Source organism: Bos taurus, chromosome 16, assembly GCF_002263795.3.
Source record: "Bos taurus isolate L1 Dominette 01449 registration number 42190680 breed Hereford chromosome 16, ARS-UCD2.0, whole genome shotgun sequence".
NCBI classification, from domain to species: domain Eukaryota; kingdom Metazoa; phylum Chordata; class Mammalia; order Artiodactyla; family Bovidae; genus Bos; species Bos taurus.
The window spans coordinates 58,487,923-58,506,413 of record NC_037343.1 but is presented as its reverse complement, the minus strand read 5'-3'; the positions used below and the strand labels follow the sequence as shown (position 1 = coordinate 58,506,413).

Here is an 18,491-nt window from a genome sequence, read left to right as displayed (position 1 = left end):
GTGCTCCCTCTGTGATGGCTTCCACAGCTGCTCTCTGCTTCCTCACCTCTCCATCTCCCACAAGGCACCCACAGGCTGGTTCTAGGCCCTCCAGCCTTTTCTGCTTTTAAAAATCTTTTCCCCCAGCTGCTTGGATCTATTCTTATGAGTTTATGTGACTTGGCACTAATAGTTCCTAAATTCAACTTCCTATGACTCCGACTCTATTTGTAGCATCTCCTGTAAATATTCTCACTACCTCAAGTGCATCATGGAGGATGCTGCCCTACCGTGAAGCCTTCTGTCCTTCTCCACTCTGGCCACTCGGCTCTCCTCTCCATCTCCCAAGCACTTAATCTAATCAAGCGTTAGTGCTATATGGTTCGTGTGGGGCGCTTGCTAAAATGCATGTTCTGATTTTGTGGGCTGGGACAAGGCTTGAGGTTCTGCAGTTTTCACGAGCTCTCAGGTAATGCCAGTGCTGCCGGTCCATAGACCACACATGGAGCAGTATGGACAAAATATTGGGTTTTGCCTGTCTCACTTCCGTCTCAGGTACTATTGCCAAGCCTTGTTTTTCATCCTGATGAATCATAAACAGATTATCTTTCCTTAAGATAACTGCTCTGGTGCCCATGGAAAGGTCCTTTTAGCGGACGTCATCGTCTGATTCTACCCCAGTTTGTCCTGTTGGATGTCTCCAGATGCACCTCCTACAACACATTTCTGTTTCTACACTGCCCACCTTTGGGTACCACTCCGACCTCTTGGTTTTAAGCTTTGCTCTACTTTGGTTCTCAAAATTTGCAAACTCTGCCCAGAATATGATAAAAAATACAAAGGTCTTTTTAAAAATGAAGATATCTATTAATTTTTTATTTGTTCTCTCAAAAGACTTCTAATACACCCCCAGACCCCTTCTTTTCTAAAAGAGAGACAGATAGAAATGCAGGCATTAATGACTAAGATCAATAATTTGGAATTATACCTGGCCTTGCTTTTTTCTTCCAACCACCATATCACACTCATTGTTCTATACTATTTCTAACTTTCTCTCTTCGTTTTAATTTATTCTTTCCAAGTTTTAAGTGTTTCATCATAGCGGCTTGGATTTTTTCCAATCCCATGATTATCTCTCTATTAAAGCCTTAATACAAAAAGAAATTAAAAAAAAAAAAAAAACCCAGACTGCTCATTACTTTGATTTGTAGCAAAGAGAGAATGGAACATTACCACTAGAGTGTTTCGAGAAACCATATTTACATTTGCATCAGCTCAATTTAGGTGCCTGATTAGGTTGCGCATTATGAAGAAGATGCATTTACCAGTCAAAGGGAAGTGGCGTGGTCTAGAGTTATGAGCAGGAGATTTCAAGTCAGGAGCCCTGAGTGTTATTTCTGGCTGTGACTGGCTACCTCTCTGACCTTGAACAAGTCCAACTCACTACTTTGAACCCTAAGAGTCCCCACCTGCCTCACAGGGCTGGTGTGAGAGCAGATCACTTAAATGTTTATTGTACTGAGGGCTAGAGTGGAGCAAATGTGGGCATTCAGGGGTCACAAATGGAGTTAAGAGACAGGATCTCTGCTCTTACAGCTCTTACCACTAGCCTGTTAAGAGACAGTGTCTGAGAAGTGGGCTGATTGCTCAGATCCTGGTCTGACAGGTCTTGAGGAGTTGCTGAGAGGTCGGCTAATGGAATTTAAAAGCTGACCAAAAATTGAGTAAGATGGCCAAGCCCCATCCTGCTATTTAGAAAGTTTTCACAAGTATGTATATCGTCTCTTTTCTCATAATGGTGCCCCTGAGACTGTTCATGTTAGCCCTGGGACCAGGGAGCTGGCAGGGACCACTGACTCCCTTCTGTAGGACACCTCAAGGCAGGCCTGCTCAGTTGGCTATCCCCGACTTTAGAAGAAAGGTCATTCTCTGTGGTGACTCTAAAACAGGCTGGAAATAAGCTAGCTCTTCATGGTAGTCCATAAGACCAGTAAGAGTGTGCCCCAGAGAAGATACATTCATTCTCCAGTTGAGAGAGAGAGAGAAGGAATTAAGGTTAATACACTTTAAAAAAGAAAGCACGAGGGACTTCCCTTGTGATTCCATTGTTTGGGTCTCTGTGCTTGCAATGGAGGGGATATAGGTTTGACCCCTGGTTGGGGAAGTTCTGCATGCTCTGAGGTAGGGCCACAAATAAATTAATTAATTTAAAAAATAGAGAAGCATGAAACACTTCTCTATTAAAAAACACAAAACATGAGAACATTTTTTTTCTCCTTCTAATGCAAGTTGTCAAATGCTAAGTCCCCAGCAGATGTTATCACAAGGAGAGTACCCATGGCTCTCATCTCATTATAACTTTTCCATTGGTTAATATTTATTGAGGATATTCTAATAACAGGTAATATTTATTAAGCACTATTCTAAGTGTTTTACGTCTATCAACTCTTTAAATTTTCGCATCAGTCCATTAGAGGTGGGCACTATACCTGTCCCAAATTTACAAATAAAGAAAGTGAGGAACAAAGAAATTAAATAATTATCCCAACATTATAAAGCTAGTAAGCTGCAGCTCCAGGATTAGAGTTCAGGTCATTTGGCTCCAGAACCTTCACTTTGAAGCACCTGTGCCTACGTGAATACAAACCTAAATGGAGAGAGCAATGATCTCTGGGGACCCACGGTTAGAGAGGCCAGAGCTATTTTAGAAAAATCAGTCATCTCCTCCAAGTGAGAGAACACTCTGATTTCCAAATAAGAATGGAAAAAATGAAAAGAAGAGGTAGGATTCGGAGTTTAATCTTAGAATTTGGTTGTGTAATTGTTATGATATGCTCACACACAGCTAGAAGAGAAGAAGGGCCTCTCTTCTGCTATGAGAGAGAGCTTCGTGAAATTCTACACCAAATACTCTAACCCCACTGGAAAGTCTTATTCTTCCCCCACTACAGTTCACCTTCTTTCTTGTATGAAAGCACATGCAGATACCATACGATCTCCAAGCACCAAAAGCTTTCTTAAAATGTTGGATAAGAGACTTCCCTGGTGGTCCAGGGGTTAATAATCTGCCTTGCAATGCAGGGGATTCATGTCCGATCCCTGGTGGGGGGATTAAGATCTCACCTGCCTCAGAGCAACTGAGTTTTTGTGCTGCAACTACTGAGCCCACTGCCCTACCGGCCGTGTGCCACCATGGAAGAGCCCACATGACGTAATGAAGATGCTGCATGCCACAACTGAGCCCCAGCACAGCCAAATACAGAAAAAAAAGTGAATAAAAGACTAATTCTGTTCAAGGCTCAATCTCTCACTGCAGAGCATTTCTGATATTCTCTGTAAACTCTTTCTCCATCTGGCCTTCTAGACAAAATGCCCTTCTAGTCATCGGAGATGACCCTCAATATATATTCTACCAGTTTTCCATGACCTGTTCTCATCCCAGTAAGCAAGGTCTTGAGTTGCTTGAGGGAATCACCACTACAGACAAAAGGGGAAGGGATAAGAGTGAGTTCTCATGGGGATAATACAGACCCCTGCAACACTTGTGTACCTGGATCCAGCATCTTGCTTAAGAACTAAAAGCAGGACTCCCAGAATGCTCCTGGAGCAGCCGTGTGGGACCCTTCTCTCATTGCCCCCTCACAGGGTTGCAAATCAGAATGACTGGTTACTGTTTCCCCAAGCACAAGTTCAGGTGCAATAACTGACCCCAGAGAAACAGAGCGGCACAGTGTACGAGCTTGTCACATTAAATGATCAAAAAACTATTACCAACTGATAGAACGTTGGTGGTGCAGAAGTGATTCCAGACACTCCTGGGGGGCCAGCTCTGAGCTGCCACCCAGGCATTCAGTGGTTGCCAGGCTTGAGGCGGGGGCCTGATGACAAGAAACATCTGTGGACGGGAGAAGGAAACTGGTGCTTTAACTCCTCTAGATCCCAGAGTCCTTAGACATGAATGGTGGTGTTGGGATTCCCAGTCTGACATTTCAGTTCCCATTTACTTGAAAAAAAAAAAAAGAATATACATATATACATATATATATATATGTATATATATATTTGGTGATAACAGTGTTTTGAAAGATTTGGGGGTAAACTGAAAAGTCTGAGATGAATTAAATCTTGTTTTCCTGGACCAGAGGAATTCACCACTAAATGAATTCTAGGGTAGATTTTCTGTTTTCCTTTTTCTTTTTTTGGAGGGATGGAAAAGGAAATTCTTTGATAAGAAGCATCACCCTGAATTTACCTTATAGAAAATCTGTGGAGGATACAGTTCTAATTTACATATTTACTGAGATTCAAGTTAACCTCTCTCCCTGGAGCAGGCTTCGCTCAGTCACTCCGCTCGAGCTGGTCTCCGCCTCAATGGCCCTGAGAGAATCCCCACCATGGTGTGTGGAGGACGGCAAGGACCAGAGCTGCTGAATCAGAGAGCATCAGCTGCAGTCCTTTCTGAGACCAGATTGGGAGAGAAATGGCTTTTGTTTCTACAAACCTCTGCACTCATAAAGCACCAGCCCCTCAAACACCTCATCTTGTCTGTCTGTCTGCATCTGCCATGTGGGAAATCATGTACTAGGAGAATGGCCCCTATACATGAATCTCTCAGTGCTGAATATGTAAAACCCTCATTTCTAAGACTCCGTACTAACCCAAACAGGTTACTGTATAAGTAAAACAACAATAAATTAAAAAAAAAAAACCTAAAAACAGAAAAATATAATTTCTTTAAATATAATTTAAGGACCCAGACTTTGGAGTCTGACTGCTTGGGAGCTAATCCTGGCTTCACCATTTACCAGCTGTGTGCCCCTGGACAAGTTCCTTAACTTCTCTGGACCTCGATTTTCTCATCTGTATAATGGGGAGAATAATTGTTCCTCCCACAGAGGATTGTTAGAAAGAGTAAGTGAGTTCACATACATAAGGCATGTTAACTGCTAGATCTAGAAAGAGGGTGAAACCTTTAGCGTGTTCATAAGACTAAGAATGCATACACTCAGCTTACAGATAGCAACCTCTACCTGAAAAAAGAATAGGTGATTTTCTGATTCTGTTTCTCTTTGTGTTTTTTCATATTCCATCTCCACTCCTTTCATTAAGAAATAATCTGTAATTGAAAAGTAAATGTCTTTAATTAAAAAGAAAATTTTAGCAAAGCTCCTAGAGTTATCTGAAGACTACAGTCAATGTGAAGAGGAAAAGGGGTTGACACTTAAGGGAGAGACTGAGCCCAGGGATGAAGGGCAAGGTTGAATTCAGGGATACACTCCAGAGAGTGCTGAGGCTCACCAAGTCGCCCAAGGTGAGGGTTTCGAGGAGCCTTGTGCTTTTGAAGTGCTGCTCCAGCAGCCGGGAATTTGTGCCTAGTCAGAGGGACCAGGTAGGTCACTTGTTTGACTTTCAGCTCTGACGCTCCTGAGGGACATGCAGAGAGAGGGCAGGAAGACACAGCCCCTTTCCTGCACAAGGCCAGCTGAGGCTGTGGTGTTGACAAGGGTGAGGGCAGGCCCCTCCCTGCCCCTGTGGGGCTCCCCCCACTTCTAAGGCAGGAACTGGAGCTGCCCTGTCTTCATTTGCAAGTCGAGGTAATTACAACTCATAAACGTATCTCACCCATTAGTTAAAACCCGTCCCGAGCATTTGACTCTGACCTCCTGCAGCAGCGCAGGCCACATGCTGACTCCATGCCGCCTGATTTGTCCTCAATTTATAAGCAGTACAACCTATAAATAGAAACCCTTTTGCTAAGTTCCCCAGGAGGCATCAGCAGGTTTTCCAGCTTGTATGTGTTTTCTTCTTGCTTTAAAAAAAAAAAAAACATGGCAAGCTTGTTCGCCCTGCCTGCTACTCCTCCAGCTCTCTCCTAGAGCAGTCTGCGGTCTGCCAGCTGGCTTGGCGGTTGGCACCCGTGCAGACACAGACTGGCTTCGGAGGGGAGCCTCACTCACCTGTAGATCCTGTATCTGGTGGTGAAACCCTGGCGGTAGCGCTCCACAAAGTCCGTGTACTCCTGCGCGCGGTGGAAGGGGCCCCGATCGGTAAGAAGCCAGTCCAGGGGCGGCTGGCCGGCCGTGGAGGCATGATGCTCGGGAACCACAGCGGCCGCCGTGGCCGAGACAGCCAGCACCCAACCAGGGAGGCCTAGAGCCAGTAGAGTTGCCCATGGGGCCGTCGCCACCGGCCGAAGCCCTCTAAACCGAGCGCTGCTCTGCCACCTCATGCTTCTCCCGGGCGGTTGGTGTCTTCATTCTCTCGCCACACTCTCCCGCTCTGTGCCGCTCCTCCAGGGCTCCTGGAACTGGAAAAGGGCCACACGGAGATGTCAGTTGCACACCCTGATCTGACCCCGTGGGCCTGAGAACATCAAACCTCCCTGGGCAGGGACCCTTCTAGGAACCCTTCATCCGAGTGATACACCTTCATTCTAGGCCTTGAGCTAAGTGTCCGTGTACATTTCATGTAATTCTTAAAACAATCCTATGGGCAACACCATCATGATCATTTTACAGATAAGAAGATAAGGTATAGTGAGATGAACAAAGCTGCTTACGTTCATGCAGCTTTTGAAACCAGAATTTTGACATCAGCTGGTCTAACTCTAACTCTTATGGTGTGTTGCTTTCTTGTTTTTTATGTAAACTCGACACCATCCACATTTGTCTTCCTCTTTCAAAAATGTAAATGCTCACGGTGTACCAGTGATAGACTCATAGACTGTGTGCTGTCTCTGGAGGCTTGATGTAAAGCAAAGAGAAACCCCGTTTTTCTGATGGTGAATTGTGGGTAGAATAGTGAACTCCCATCACTGTTATGAAGCTGGATTAACTTGGGCAAATCACCACCTTTCTCTGAGTTATCTCTTACAGAAAATAGAGAGGCTTCTATGGAGAACAGTATGGGGGTTCCTTATAAAACAAAAAACAGAGTTACCATATCATCCCTCAATCCCATTCCTGGGCATATATCCAGAGAAAACCATAATTTGAAAAGATACAGTCACCCCAGTGTTCACATAAGCACTATTTATAAGAACCAAGACATGGAAGTAACCTAAACGTCCACTGACAGGTAAATGGATAAAGAAGATGTGGTATATGTGCATAGTGGTACATTACTCCATCAAAAAAAAAGAACGAAGTCATGCCATTAGCAGCAATACGGATGGATGTGGATATTATCATACAAAGTGAACTAAGTCAGAGAAAGACAAATATATCACTTATATGTGGATAAAAAAATAAAGACACAAATTAACTTATTTGCAAAACAGAAATAGACCCACAGACATAGAAAACAAACTTACGGTTACTAAAGGGGAAAGGGGTGGGGTTGGGATAAATCAGGAGTTTGGGATTAACATATACACACTACGATATATAAAATAGATGAGCACCAAGGACCTACTGTATAGCACAGGGAACTGTACTCAATATTTTGTAACAACTTATAAGAGAAAAATCTGAAAAATTATATACATATATATATATACACGCACATGTATATATGAAATAGCTGAGCTATTTCAAATCCTAAAAGATGATGCTATTAAAGTGGTGCACTCAATATGCCAGCAAAGTTGGAAACTCAGCAGTGGCCACAGGACTGGAAAAGGTCAGTTTTCTTTCCAAGCCCAAAGAAAGGCAATGCCAAATAAATGTTCAATCTACTGCACAATTGCACTCATTTCACACGCTAGCAAGGTAATGCTCAAAATCCTTCAGGTGAGGCTTCAACAGTATGTGAACCGAGAATTTCCAGATGTACCAGCTGGATTTAGAAAAGGCAGAAGAACCAGGGATCAAATTGCCAACATCTGGTAGATCATAGAAAAAGCAAAGGAATTCCAGAAAAACATCTACTTCTGCTTCACTGACTACGCTAGAACCTTTGACTGTGTGGATCACAAGCTGTGGAAAATTCTTAAAGAGATAGGAATACCAGACCACCTTATCTGCCTCCTGAGAAGCCTATATGCAGGTCAGGAAGCAACAGTTAGAACTAGACATGAAACAACAAACTGGTTCAAAATTGGGAAAGAAGGATATCAAGGCTGTATATTGTCACTCTGCTTATTTAACTTCTATGCAGAGTACATTATCCAAAATGCCAGGAAGGATGAAGCTTGAGCTGGAAATAAGATTGCCGGGAGAAATATCAGTAACCTCAGATATGCAGATGACACCACCTTAATGGCAGAAAGTGAAGAGGAACTAAAGAGCCTCTTGATGAAAGTGAAAGAGGAGAGTGAGAGAGCTGGCTTAAAACTCAACATTCAAAAAACTAAGATCATGGCATCTGGCCCCCACACTTCATAGCAAATAGATGGGAAATAAATGGAAACAGTGACAGACTTTGTTTTCTTGGGCTGCAAAATCACTGTGGATGGTGACTGTGGCCATAAAATTAAAAGATCTTTGCACCTTGGAAGAAAAACTATGACAAACCTAGACAGCATGTTAAAAAGCAGAGACATCACTTTGCCAATAAAGGTCCCTATAGTCAAAGCTATGTTTTTCCCAGTAGTCATTTATGGATGTGAGAGCTGGACCATAAAGAAGGCTGAGCACCAAAGAATTGATGCTTTCAAACTGTGGTACTGGAGAAGATTCTTGAGAGTCCCTTGGACAGTAAGGAGATCAAAGCAGTTAATTGTAAAGGAAATCAAACCTGAATATTCACTGAAGGACTGATGCTGAAGCTCCAATACTTTGGCCACCTGATGGAAACAGCTGACTCATTGGAAAAGACACTGATTCTAGGAAAGATTGAGTGCATGAAGATAAGGGGGCAACAGAGGATGAGATGGTTGGATGGCACCATCAGCTCAATGGACATGAGTTTGAGCAAACCCCAGGAGATACTGAAGGACAGGGAAGCCTGGTGTGCTGCAGTCCATGGGGTCACAAAGAGTTGTGGACTCTTAGGGACATGACTGAGTGACTAATCAACAGCAAATATATATATGGCTTCCCTGGTGGTTCAGACAGTAAAGAATCTGTCTGCAATGCAGGAGACCTGGGTTTGCTCCCCGAGTCAGGAAGATCTTCTGAAGAAGGGAATGGCAACCCACTTCAGTATTCTTGCCTGGAAAATTCCATGGACAGAGGAGCCTGGTGGGCTACAGTCCATGGGGTTGCAAAGAGATAGACATGACTGAGTGACTAACACGCACACATACGCACTTTATAAATAAAATACTTTATATATATATATATATATATACACACACACACACACACATATATATAGATAACTAAATCCTGTGCCATACACCTGAAACTAACACACCATTGTAAATCAACCATACTTCAACTAAAAAATAAAACAATGTAGGATTAAACTATGTTTTTTATTAAAAAATAAAAATAAAAAAGGAGGAGAGAAAAAGGCTTGACTAGATAATAGTCCAGCTTTTGACTTCTAGCTGTGAACATCTGATCTGTTCTTTCACAGAAGGCCATGCAGGGATATAGCTAGAGTGGGAAATCAAACTGCCTCATTGGCATCATCAGAGAGCAAATCCAGGAACATGAGGATGACCATCACGCTTTCTCCTCACTGTGTTATATGGAAGTTCTCTGAGGTCACAGCTGTCTATCCTCCTATCCTAGCTCCTGAGGGCACACAGTAGGCCTTCAGGGATGCTTCCTGTCCTGGCCTCTCTGAGTTGGAGGGAAAGTTCCAGGAAAGAAGTAAAGTTTTGGCCTTCAAAACTCCTGGCTCCCTATGACTCACCCCAGGACTTTGCTTTCTAGTGCTTGTACTTGTCTAAGGATAACTAGTCACCTTTATAAACCTCTGGGCAAGTGCACAAGACTAACTCAATACTGTGGGGGCTTTTGCAATCCAATACATGTCTTTCACCTTCAAAGTCTAGCACATGCTGTCAGAGTCTCGCCCATCTCTACCACCTCTGTCTGTGCTAGAATGACTTCCCATCGCCAACACCTGTAATTTGTGGACTGAAGCCTTTCTCTGGCTGCCAATCTAAAGATGGGCTCCCTGGGGATGAAGCAAAAGGTATTAATTCCCTGGCATTTCCTTTAAGGTTAGGTAAAGCGGATTTCAGCACTTTACTCACGCCCACTCCACAAGGCCCCCAGATCACTCTGAAATGACTCCAATTCAGCACAACCACCAGACTTCCCTTGAACCAGTGCAAACCCTGAAGAGGCTGCCCAGAGGCTGGGCCAAGTCTTAATCCTGGATACTCTAAGCCTAAAAGCTGGCCTGAGGCTGACAGATCCAAGCCTCAGCATTTGTACAAGAGGTTTTCAAAAGATTTGCCATGTCTGCTGATAAGGATGAAGGGACAGAAGCAAAGGTGCCTGGGCCTTCAGAGTCACTCCTCCACTCCAGATAGTAGGTATTGACCATCTACTATGTACTGGATCATTCTTAGGTGTTACTCCAGTTCATTATGACAATAAGTTTCTACTCTGAACATTTCACTGCCTGTTTACATATCCCTGAGATTGAGAGGCATTGAGCTAGGAAGCTGCAAAGGTAGACTATGAACCTAGATCTGGTTCCATGTCCAGACTTTGCCAAAGAATGCTTTGCTCTCAAAAGTACTAGAGTGGGCAGCAAGATAGACCTGTATTTAATGAACTGATGGAGAGAGGGGCTGAAGGAGGAATAGTGGGGCAATACCTGACCTGCCAGATCTTAAAACATATCATAAAATTCCAATAACTAGGTGATACTGACATACAAAGTGGGTGGGCACATCAATGAAACAGAACAGCTAGCTCAGAAATACACCTTATTATACATAAGAACTTAGTGTATATGCATATATATATATATATAAGCATCACGGATTAAATGGGTAGGGGATGGATTATTTTATACATAGTATTGGGAAATTAGTTCCAGATGGATTAAAAAAGTTAAATATAAAAAATAAAACCATAGAAAGAAGCAATATTTCCAAGAGTGTTTTTATAATAAGCAAGCATTACTTTTTAAACCAGGGGGTGGGGAAAGAGCTATAAACTAAAAGGAGGAATCAGCCTTGCATATGGGGAGGTAGGCATTTATTTTTATGGGATGTAATCTGATGAGGATGCCCAAAATATTTCTCATTTAATCATCTATGCATTCATTGCATGAGAAACAGAAATTGAGGACTCCTAAGTGCCAGACACTCTGCTGAGTCCTGACAACATGAAAACAAGTACTCGTTACATTGTCTGAAACACTGCCTACCATCAGTGATTAGTTCCTCTTAAAAAATACTGTTCTCTTTCTAAAGGCACAGTGGTGGAGGCACATTCTGGGGACTGGGGCTGCTTGACACAGTAGGCCAAAGCAGCAAACACAGTAGGGTGGACAAGCACTGACATGGGAAGGACACTGCAGAATGTCAGTTTCTGAAATGGTCCCCAACATTCCTGAGTCCTTCTGTTTATGTCCCATATCATCCCCTCCTGCTGAGTACAGGCAGGCCCTGTGAATGTGATGAGACACTCTTCCCATGATCAGGTTACCAATCAGTTGACTTTGAGTTAATGAAAAGGAAAAGTATCTTGGGTAGGCCTGGCTTAATCAGATGAACCTCCAAAAGAAAGTGAAGTGTCTGAGAACATGGCTCCTGCTGGCCTGGAAGAAAGCAAACAGCTATGCTATGTATGGTCTATGGGGCTTATGCAGCAAGGGATTGTGGGTAGCCTCTAGGAACTGAATACAATCCCCAGTCAATAGCCAGTAAGAATATGGGAACCACAGTGGAACCACCGCAAGAAATCCAGTTCGGCCAACGACCTCATGATCCTGGAAGAGACCTCTGAGCCCCAGAAGAGAACTGCTACCCTGACTGATGCTTTGATTTCAGTCTTGTGAGACCCTGAGCAGAGAACCCAGTTAACCTATACCTGCACTCCTAACCCACAGAAACTGTGACACAGTGAATTCGTATTGCTTTATGTCACTAACGTTGTGGTAATTCTTAACACAGCAATCAAAAAATAATAGACACATAAAAGACAATAAGGGACTTCTGTGGTGGTCCCTCAGTGGCTAAGACTCCGCAATTCCACTGCAGGGGGCCAGGGTTCAATCCCCGGTCAGGGAACTAGATCCCACATGCCGCAACTAAGAGTTTGCATGCTGCCACTGGAAAAAAAGAAAAAAGATCCCACATGCCACAACTAAAGATCTCGCCTGTGATAATGAAGATTCTGCGTACCACAACTAAGACCCAGCACAGCCAAAAAAAGACAATGATACCTCTCCCCCATTCTGCATGCCTGTGAGGGTTCTTGGTGCTTTCTGGAGAAAAAGGTAGCATGGCAGTTTCTTGAGTGCAGTGATGATGATCATTTCCCCCTCATCTGATCATCTCCACTGAGCCATACAACATCACCCCTCATCAGGTTAAAGACCTCTCAAGGTCAGGGCCGGGTCTTTCTTTTTATAAAAAAACTCTAGCACTTACATAGTCTTTAAAAAATACAGGGTGAATCAATTCCATGCATTTCATAGAGACAGCAATTTGAGCTGGTGACAACATGTGGCCCTGGCCCAGCCATCTTGGTGGCATCTTGGTGGCCTCTGCTATAACACAGGGGATGGCAGCCACCCCCTCCTCTGCTAATCAAGGGTTTCTAAGGACAGGTGTGAGCATGTGTGTGAAAAGCTGTGTGCTCTTTGAAAGAATCCAGCTATATTAAGTCAACGTGTGCTTCTTGTCAGTCTTTGTTTGTAATTATGCTTTTTCAGGGCTCACAATGTGCTGGAACCTGCCTGGTTATAGGAGTATCAGCTTTAGAATCAGTTTTGATTGCCGGGCTGGGTCTGCTGAGCACAGCAAGAATGCCTGAATTCAGTGCTGACAGCGCTTCTGAAAAACCTGGCCTCAGAATCATATGGTTTCCATTTCATTGGTTTTTCTCAGGATCTGAAGACAAAAAAATCCTTTTTTAAGAAAAATTTTAAACATGTTTAAAGATTTTCCTTAAAAAAAGGATACCTAGAACATGTCCCTTCACCTTAAAAAAAAAAAAAAAGATGACAGAATAATTGCTGCATTGACAGCTGTGTAAAAATTGGGCTTCTCAAAGAGAAGAGCTTTTGGCCATTTCCTGTTTATGCCCACAGGTTGTAATAGCAACCTGTCAAGCAAATTTTAAATATCTAGATTCTCACGTCCTGTGCTGGTACCGCTAATATTCAGCAGCTTAAAACAATTTGCACCTTCCTCATGATGCTTCAGTGTATCCACTTTGTCCTAAAACTGGCTGTGAAAGTAAAACTCCATGTTACATGTGAGTTTATCAAAGTCACAGCTAAGCCAGCTTATTGACGAAAAAAGTAGAAATTTACTTGTGAAAGCCAAATAATTTCACTTACTTAGACTCTACTCAGGACAGTAAGGAGATCAAACCAGTCAATTCTAAAGGAAATAAGGCCTGAATGTTCATTGGAAGGGCAGATGCTGAAGCTGAAGCTCCAGTACTTTGGCCACCTGATACAAAGAACTGACTCATTGGAAAAGACCCTGACGCTGGGAAAGATTGAAGGCAGGAGGAGAAGGGGGAAACAGAAGATGAGATGGTTGGATGGCATCACTGACTCAATGGACAAGACTTAGAGCAAACTCCAGGAGATAGTGAAGGACAGGGAAGCCTATTGTGCTGCTGTCCAATTGGACACAATTGAGCGACTAAACAACTTGTACTATGGTTACAAGATGGTGGAGTAGAAGGACGTGTGCTCATCTTCTGCAAGAACTCCAAAACTACAACCAGCTGCTGAACAACCATCGACAGGAGAATGTTGGATCCCACCAAAAAAATACCCCACATCCAGGGGCAAAGGAGAAGCCCCAACAAGACAGTAGGAGGAGCAAAATTATGTTTAGAATTAAATCTCTTCCCACCAGAGACACTCGGAGGGCACAAACAAAACCTTGAGCACAGCAGGACCCAGGGACCCCACAAGAGACTGAGTCAGACCTGCCTTTGAGTGTCTGAGTGTTGCCTACAGCAGCACAGGTCAGTAGAGACCTGCAGCAGGGACAGGGGCTCTGGCTGCAGCACATCTGGGAGGCACTACATGTAGTATAAGCCCTCTTGGAGGAGGTTACCATAGTCCCACCACAGAGCTGTGGGGCAGATGACCCACAAACTGCAGAACAACTTGCTGGATCCCTAACCTAGGGATCCAGCAAAGGGACTGAGAACCCCCAGAACCTCCAGGGAATATGACTTTGAAGGCCAGTGGGACTTGATTATAGAATTTCCACAGGACTGGGGAAACAGACTCCTGGAGGGCAAAAACAAAACCTGTGCGCACCAGGACCCAGGAGAAAGGAGCAGTGACCCCACAACAAACTGAGCCATACTTGCCTGTGAGTGTCCGGGAGTCTCCTGCAGAGGCATGGGTTGACAGTGGTCTGCCACAGCATCAGGGGCACTGATTACAACAGTCCTGGGAGCCATGGAATGCTGGTATAAGTCCTTTTGAAGGAGGTCACCATTACCCCTACCACAGTCAGGGAGGGAACACAGCCCCACACATCAGCAGAAGGTTGCATTAATGATTTACTGAGCATGGCCCACCCATCAGAGCAAGACTCAGTTTTCCCCAAAGCCAGTACCTCCCATAAGGAAGCCTCTGTAAACCTCTTATCCTTGTACATCAGAGGCCAGACAGAATGAAAATCACAATCCCAGAAAACTAACCAAACTGATCATATGGACCACAGCTTTGTCTAACTCAATGAAACTATGAGCCATACCATGTAGGGCCACCCAAGAAGGACAGGTCATGGTGGAGAGTTCTGACAAAACATGGTCCAGTGGAGGAGGAATGGCAAACCACTTCAGCATTCTTGCCTTAAGAACCCCATGAACAGCATGAAAAGGCAAAAAAAAATGAAAGATGAACTCCCCAGGCCATTAGGTGCCTAATATGCTACTGGAGAAGAGTAGAGAAATAGCTCCAGAAGAAATGAAGAGGCTGAGCCAAAGTGGAAACAATGCCCAGTTGTGGATTTGTCTGGTGGTGAAAGTAAAGTCCAATGCTGTAAAGAAAAATATTGCATAGGAACCTGGAATGTTAGGTCCATTCAGTTCAGTTCAGTCGCTCAGTCATGTCCGACTCTTTACGACCCCATGAATCGCAGCACACCAGGCCTCCCTGTCCATCACCAACTCCCGGAGTTCACTCAGACCCATGTCCATCGAGTCAGTGATGCAATCCAGCCATCTCATCCTCTGTCATCCCCTTCTCCTCCTGCCCTCAATCCCTCCAAGAATCAGAGTCTTTTCCAATGAGTCAACTCTTCGCATGAGGTGGCCAAAGTACTAGAGTTTCAGCTTTAGCATCACTCCTTCCAAAGAAATCCCAGGGCTGATCTCCTTCAGAATGGACAGGTTGGATCTCCTTGCAGTCCAAGGGACTCTCAAGAGTCTTCTCCAACACCAACAGTTCAAAAGCATCAATTCTTTGGCGCTCAGCTTTCTTCACAGTCCAACTCTCACATCCATACATGACCACTGGAAAAACCATAGCCTTGACTAGACAGGCCTTTGTTGGCAAAGTAATGTCTCTGCTTTTGAATATGCTATCTAGGTTGGTCATAACTTTCTTCCAAGGAATAAGCGTCTTTTAATTTCATGACTGCAGTCACCATCTGCAGTGATTTTGGAGCCCCCAAAAATAAAGTCTGACACTGTTTCCACTGTTTCCCCATCTATTACCCATGATGTGATGGGACCAGATGCCATGATCTTCATTTTCTGAATGTTGAGTTTTAAGCCAACTTTTTCACTCTCTTCTTTCACCTTCATCAAGAGGCTTTTTAGTCCCTCTTCACTTTCTGCCATAAGGGTGGTGTCATCTGCATATCTGAGGTGATTGATATTTCTCCCAGCAATCTTGATTCCAGCTTGTGCTTCTTCCAGCCAAGCCTTTCTCATGATGTACTCTGCATATAAGTTAAATAAGAAGGGTGTCAATATACAGCCTTGACGTACTCCTTTTCCTATTTGGAACCAGTCTGTTGTTCCATGTCCAGTTCTAACTCTTGCTTCCTGACCTGCATACAAATTTCTCAAGAGGCAGATCAGGTGGTCTGGTATTCCCATCTCTTTCAGAATTTTCCACAGTTTATTGTGATCCACACAGTCAAAGGCTTTGGCATAGTCAAGAAAGCAGAAATAGATGTTTTTCTGGAACTCTCTTGCTTTTTCCATGATCCAGTGGATGTTGGCAATTTGGTCTCTTGTTCCTCTGCCTTTTCTAAAGCCAGCTTGAACATCTGGAAGTTCATTGTTCACATACTGCTGAAGCCTGGCTTGAAGAATTTTGAGCATTACTTTACTAGCGTGTGAGATGAGTGCAATTGTGCGGTAGTTTGAGCATTCTTTGGCATTGCCTTTCTTTTGGATTGGAACGAAAACTGACCTTTTCCAAAATTTTTTTTCCCAAAGTTTTCCAAATTTGCTGGCATATTGAGTGCAGCACTTTCACAGCATCATCTTTCAGTATTTGAAAGAGCTCAACTGGAATTCCATCACCTCCACTAGCTTTGTTCATAGTGATGCTTTCTAAGGCTACTTGACTTCACATTCCAGGAAGTCTGGGTCTAGGTCAGCGATCACACCATCGTGATTATCTGGGTCGTGAAGGTCTTTTTTGTACAGTTCTTCTGTGTATTCTTGCCACCTCTTCTTAATATCTTCTGCTTCTGTTAGGTCCATACCATTTCTGTCCTTTATCAAGCCCATCTTTGCATGAAATGTCCCCTTGGTATCTCTAATTTTCTTGAAGAGATCTCTAGTCTTTCCCATTCTGTTGTTTTCCTCTATTTCTTTGCATTGATCACTGAAGAAGTCTTTCTTATCTCTTGCTATTCTTTGGAACTCTGCATTCAGATGCTTACATCTTTCCTTTTCTCCTTTGCTTTTCACTTCTTTTCTTTTCACAGCTAGTTGTAAGGCCTCCCCAGACAGCCATTTTGCTTTTTTGCATTTCTTTTCCATGCGGATGGTTTTGATCCCTGTCTCCTGTACAATGTCACGAACCTCAGTCCATAGTTCATCAGGCACTCTATCTATCAGATCTAGTCCCTTTGGTCAAACAGGAGATGACAACAGTGAACATTGACATTTTAGGAAACAGTGAGCTAAAATGGACCAAAATGGGCAAATTTAATTCACACGGCCATTATATCTACTACTGTGGGCAAGAATTCTTTAGAAGAAATGGAGTAGCCCTCATCATCAACAAAAGAGTATGAAATGCAGCATTTGGGTGCAATTTCAAAAATGACAGAATGATCTCTGTTCATTTCCTAGGCAAACCATTCAGTATCACAGTAATCCAAGTCTATGCCCCAACTACTAATGCCGAAGAAGCTGAAGTTGATGGGTTCTATGAAGATCTACAAGACCTTCTAGAACTAACACACAAAAAAAGTTGCCCCCCCCCCTTTTTTTTCATAGGGGACTGGAATGCAAAAGTAGGAAGTCAAGAGATAAATGGAGTAATAGGCAAGTTTGGTCTTTGAGTACCAAATGAAGCAGGACAAAGGTTAACAAAGTTTTGCTAAGAGAACACACTGGTCATAGCAAACACTCTCTTCCAACAACACAAGAGAAGACTCTACACATGGACGTCACCAGATGGTCAATACCGAAATCAGATTGATTATATTCTTTGCAGTCAAATATGGAGAAGCTCTATGCTGCTACTGCTAAGTCACTTCAGTCATGTCCAACTCTGTGCACCCCCATGGACTGCAGTCTACCAGGCTCCTCCATCCATGGGATTTTCCAGGCAAGAGTACTGGAGTGGGTTGCCATTGCCTTCTCTGGGAGAAGCTCTATACAGTCAGCAAAAACAAGACTGGGAGCTGACTGTCACTCAGATCATGAACTCCTTATTGCAAAATTCAGACTTAACTTGAAGAAAGTATGGAAAACCACTAGGCCACTTAGCCATGACCTAAATCGAATCCCTTATGATTATACAGTGGAAGTGAGAAATAGATTCAAGGGATTAGATCTGATAGAGTCCCGGAAAGAACTATAGATGGAGGTTCATAACACTGTACAGGAGGCGGTGATCAGAACTGTCCCCAAGAAAAAGAAATGCAAAAAGGCAAATTGCTCGTCTGAGGAGGTCTTGCAAACAGCTGAGAAAAGAAGACAAGTGAAAGGGAAAAGAGATAAGGAAAGATATACCCATCAGAATGCAGAGTTACAAAGTATAGCAAGGAAAGGTAAGAAAGCCTTCCTAAGTGACCAGTGCAAAGAGATAGAGGAAAATAATAGAATGGGTAATTCTAGAGATCTCTTCAAGAAAATTAGAGATACCAAGGGAACATTTCATGCAAAGATGGGCACAATAAAGGGTAAAAATGGTATGAACCTAACAGGAGCAGAACATATCAGGAAGAGGTGGCAAGAATACACAGAAGAATTGTACCAAAAAGATCTCAATGACCCAAGTAACCATAATGGTGTGATCACTCACCTAGAGTCAGATATCTA

General features: G+C 43.4%; 1 protein-coding gene across 2 annotated transcripts in view; it reads right to left on the bottom strand.

Annotated features, from left to right (window-relative positions):
• BRINP2 (BMP/retinoic acid inducible neural specific 2) overlaps positions 1 to 18,491 on the bottom strand; it is a 142,316-nt gene that overhangs the window by 53,371 nt on the left and 70,454 nt on the right. For both annotated transcript variants that reach the window (XM_024976864.2, XM_059875808.1), the window contains exon 2: positions 5,937 to 6,286. In XM_024976864.2, coding sequence (XP_024832632.1) covers positions 5,937 to 6,208 — 272 coding nt within the window. In that variant the 5' untranslated portion in view covers positions 6,209 to 6,286. The remainder of the gene's footprint in view (positions 1 to 5,936; positions 6,287 to 18,491) is intronic.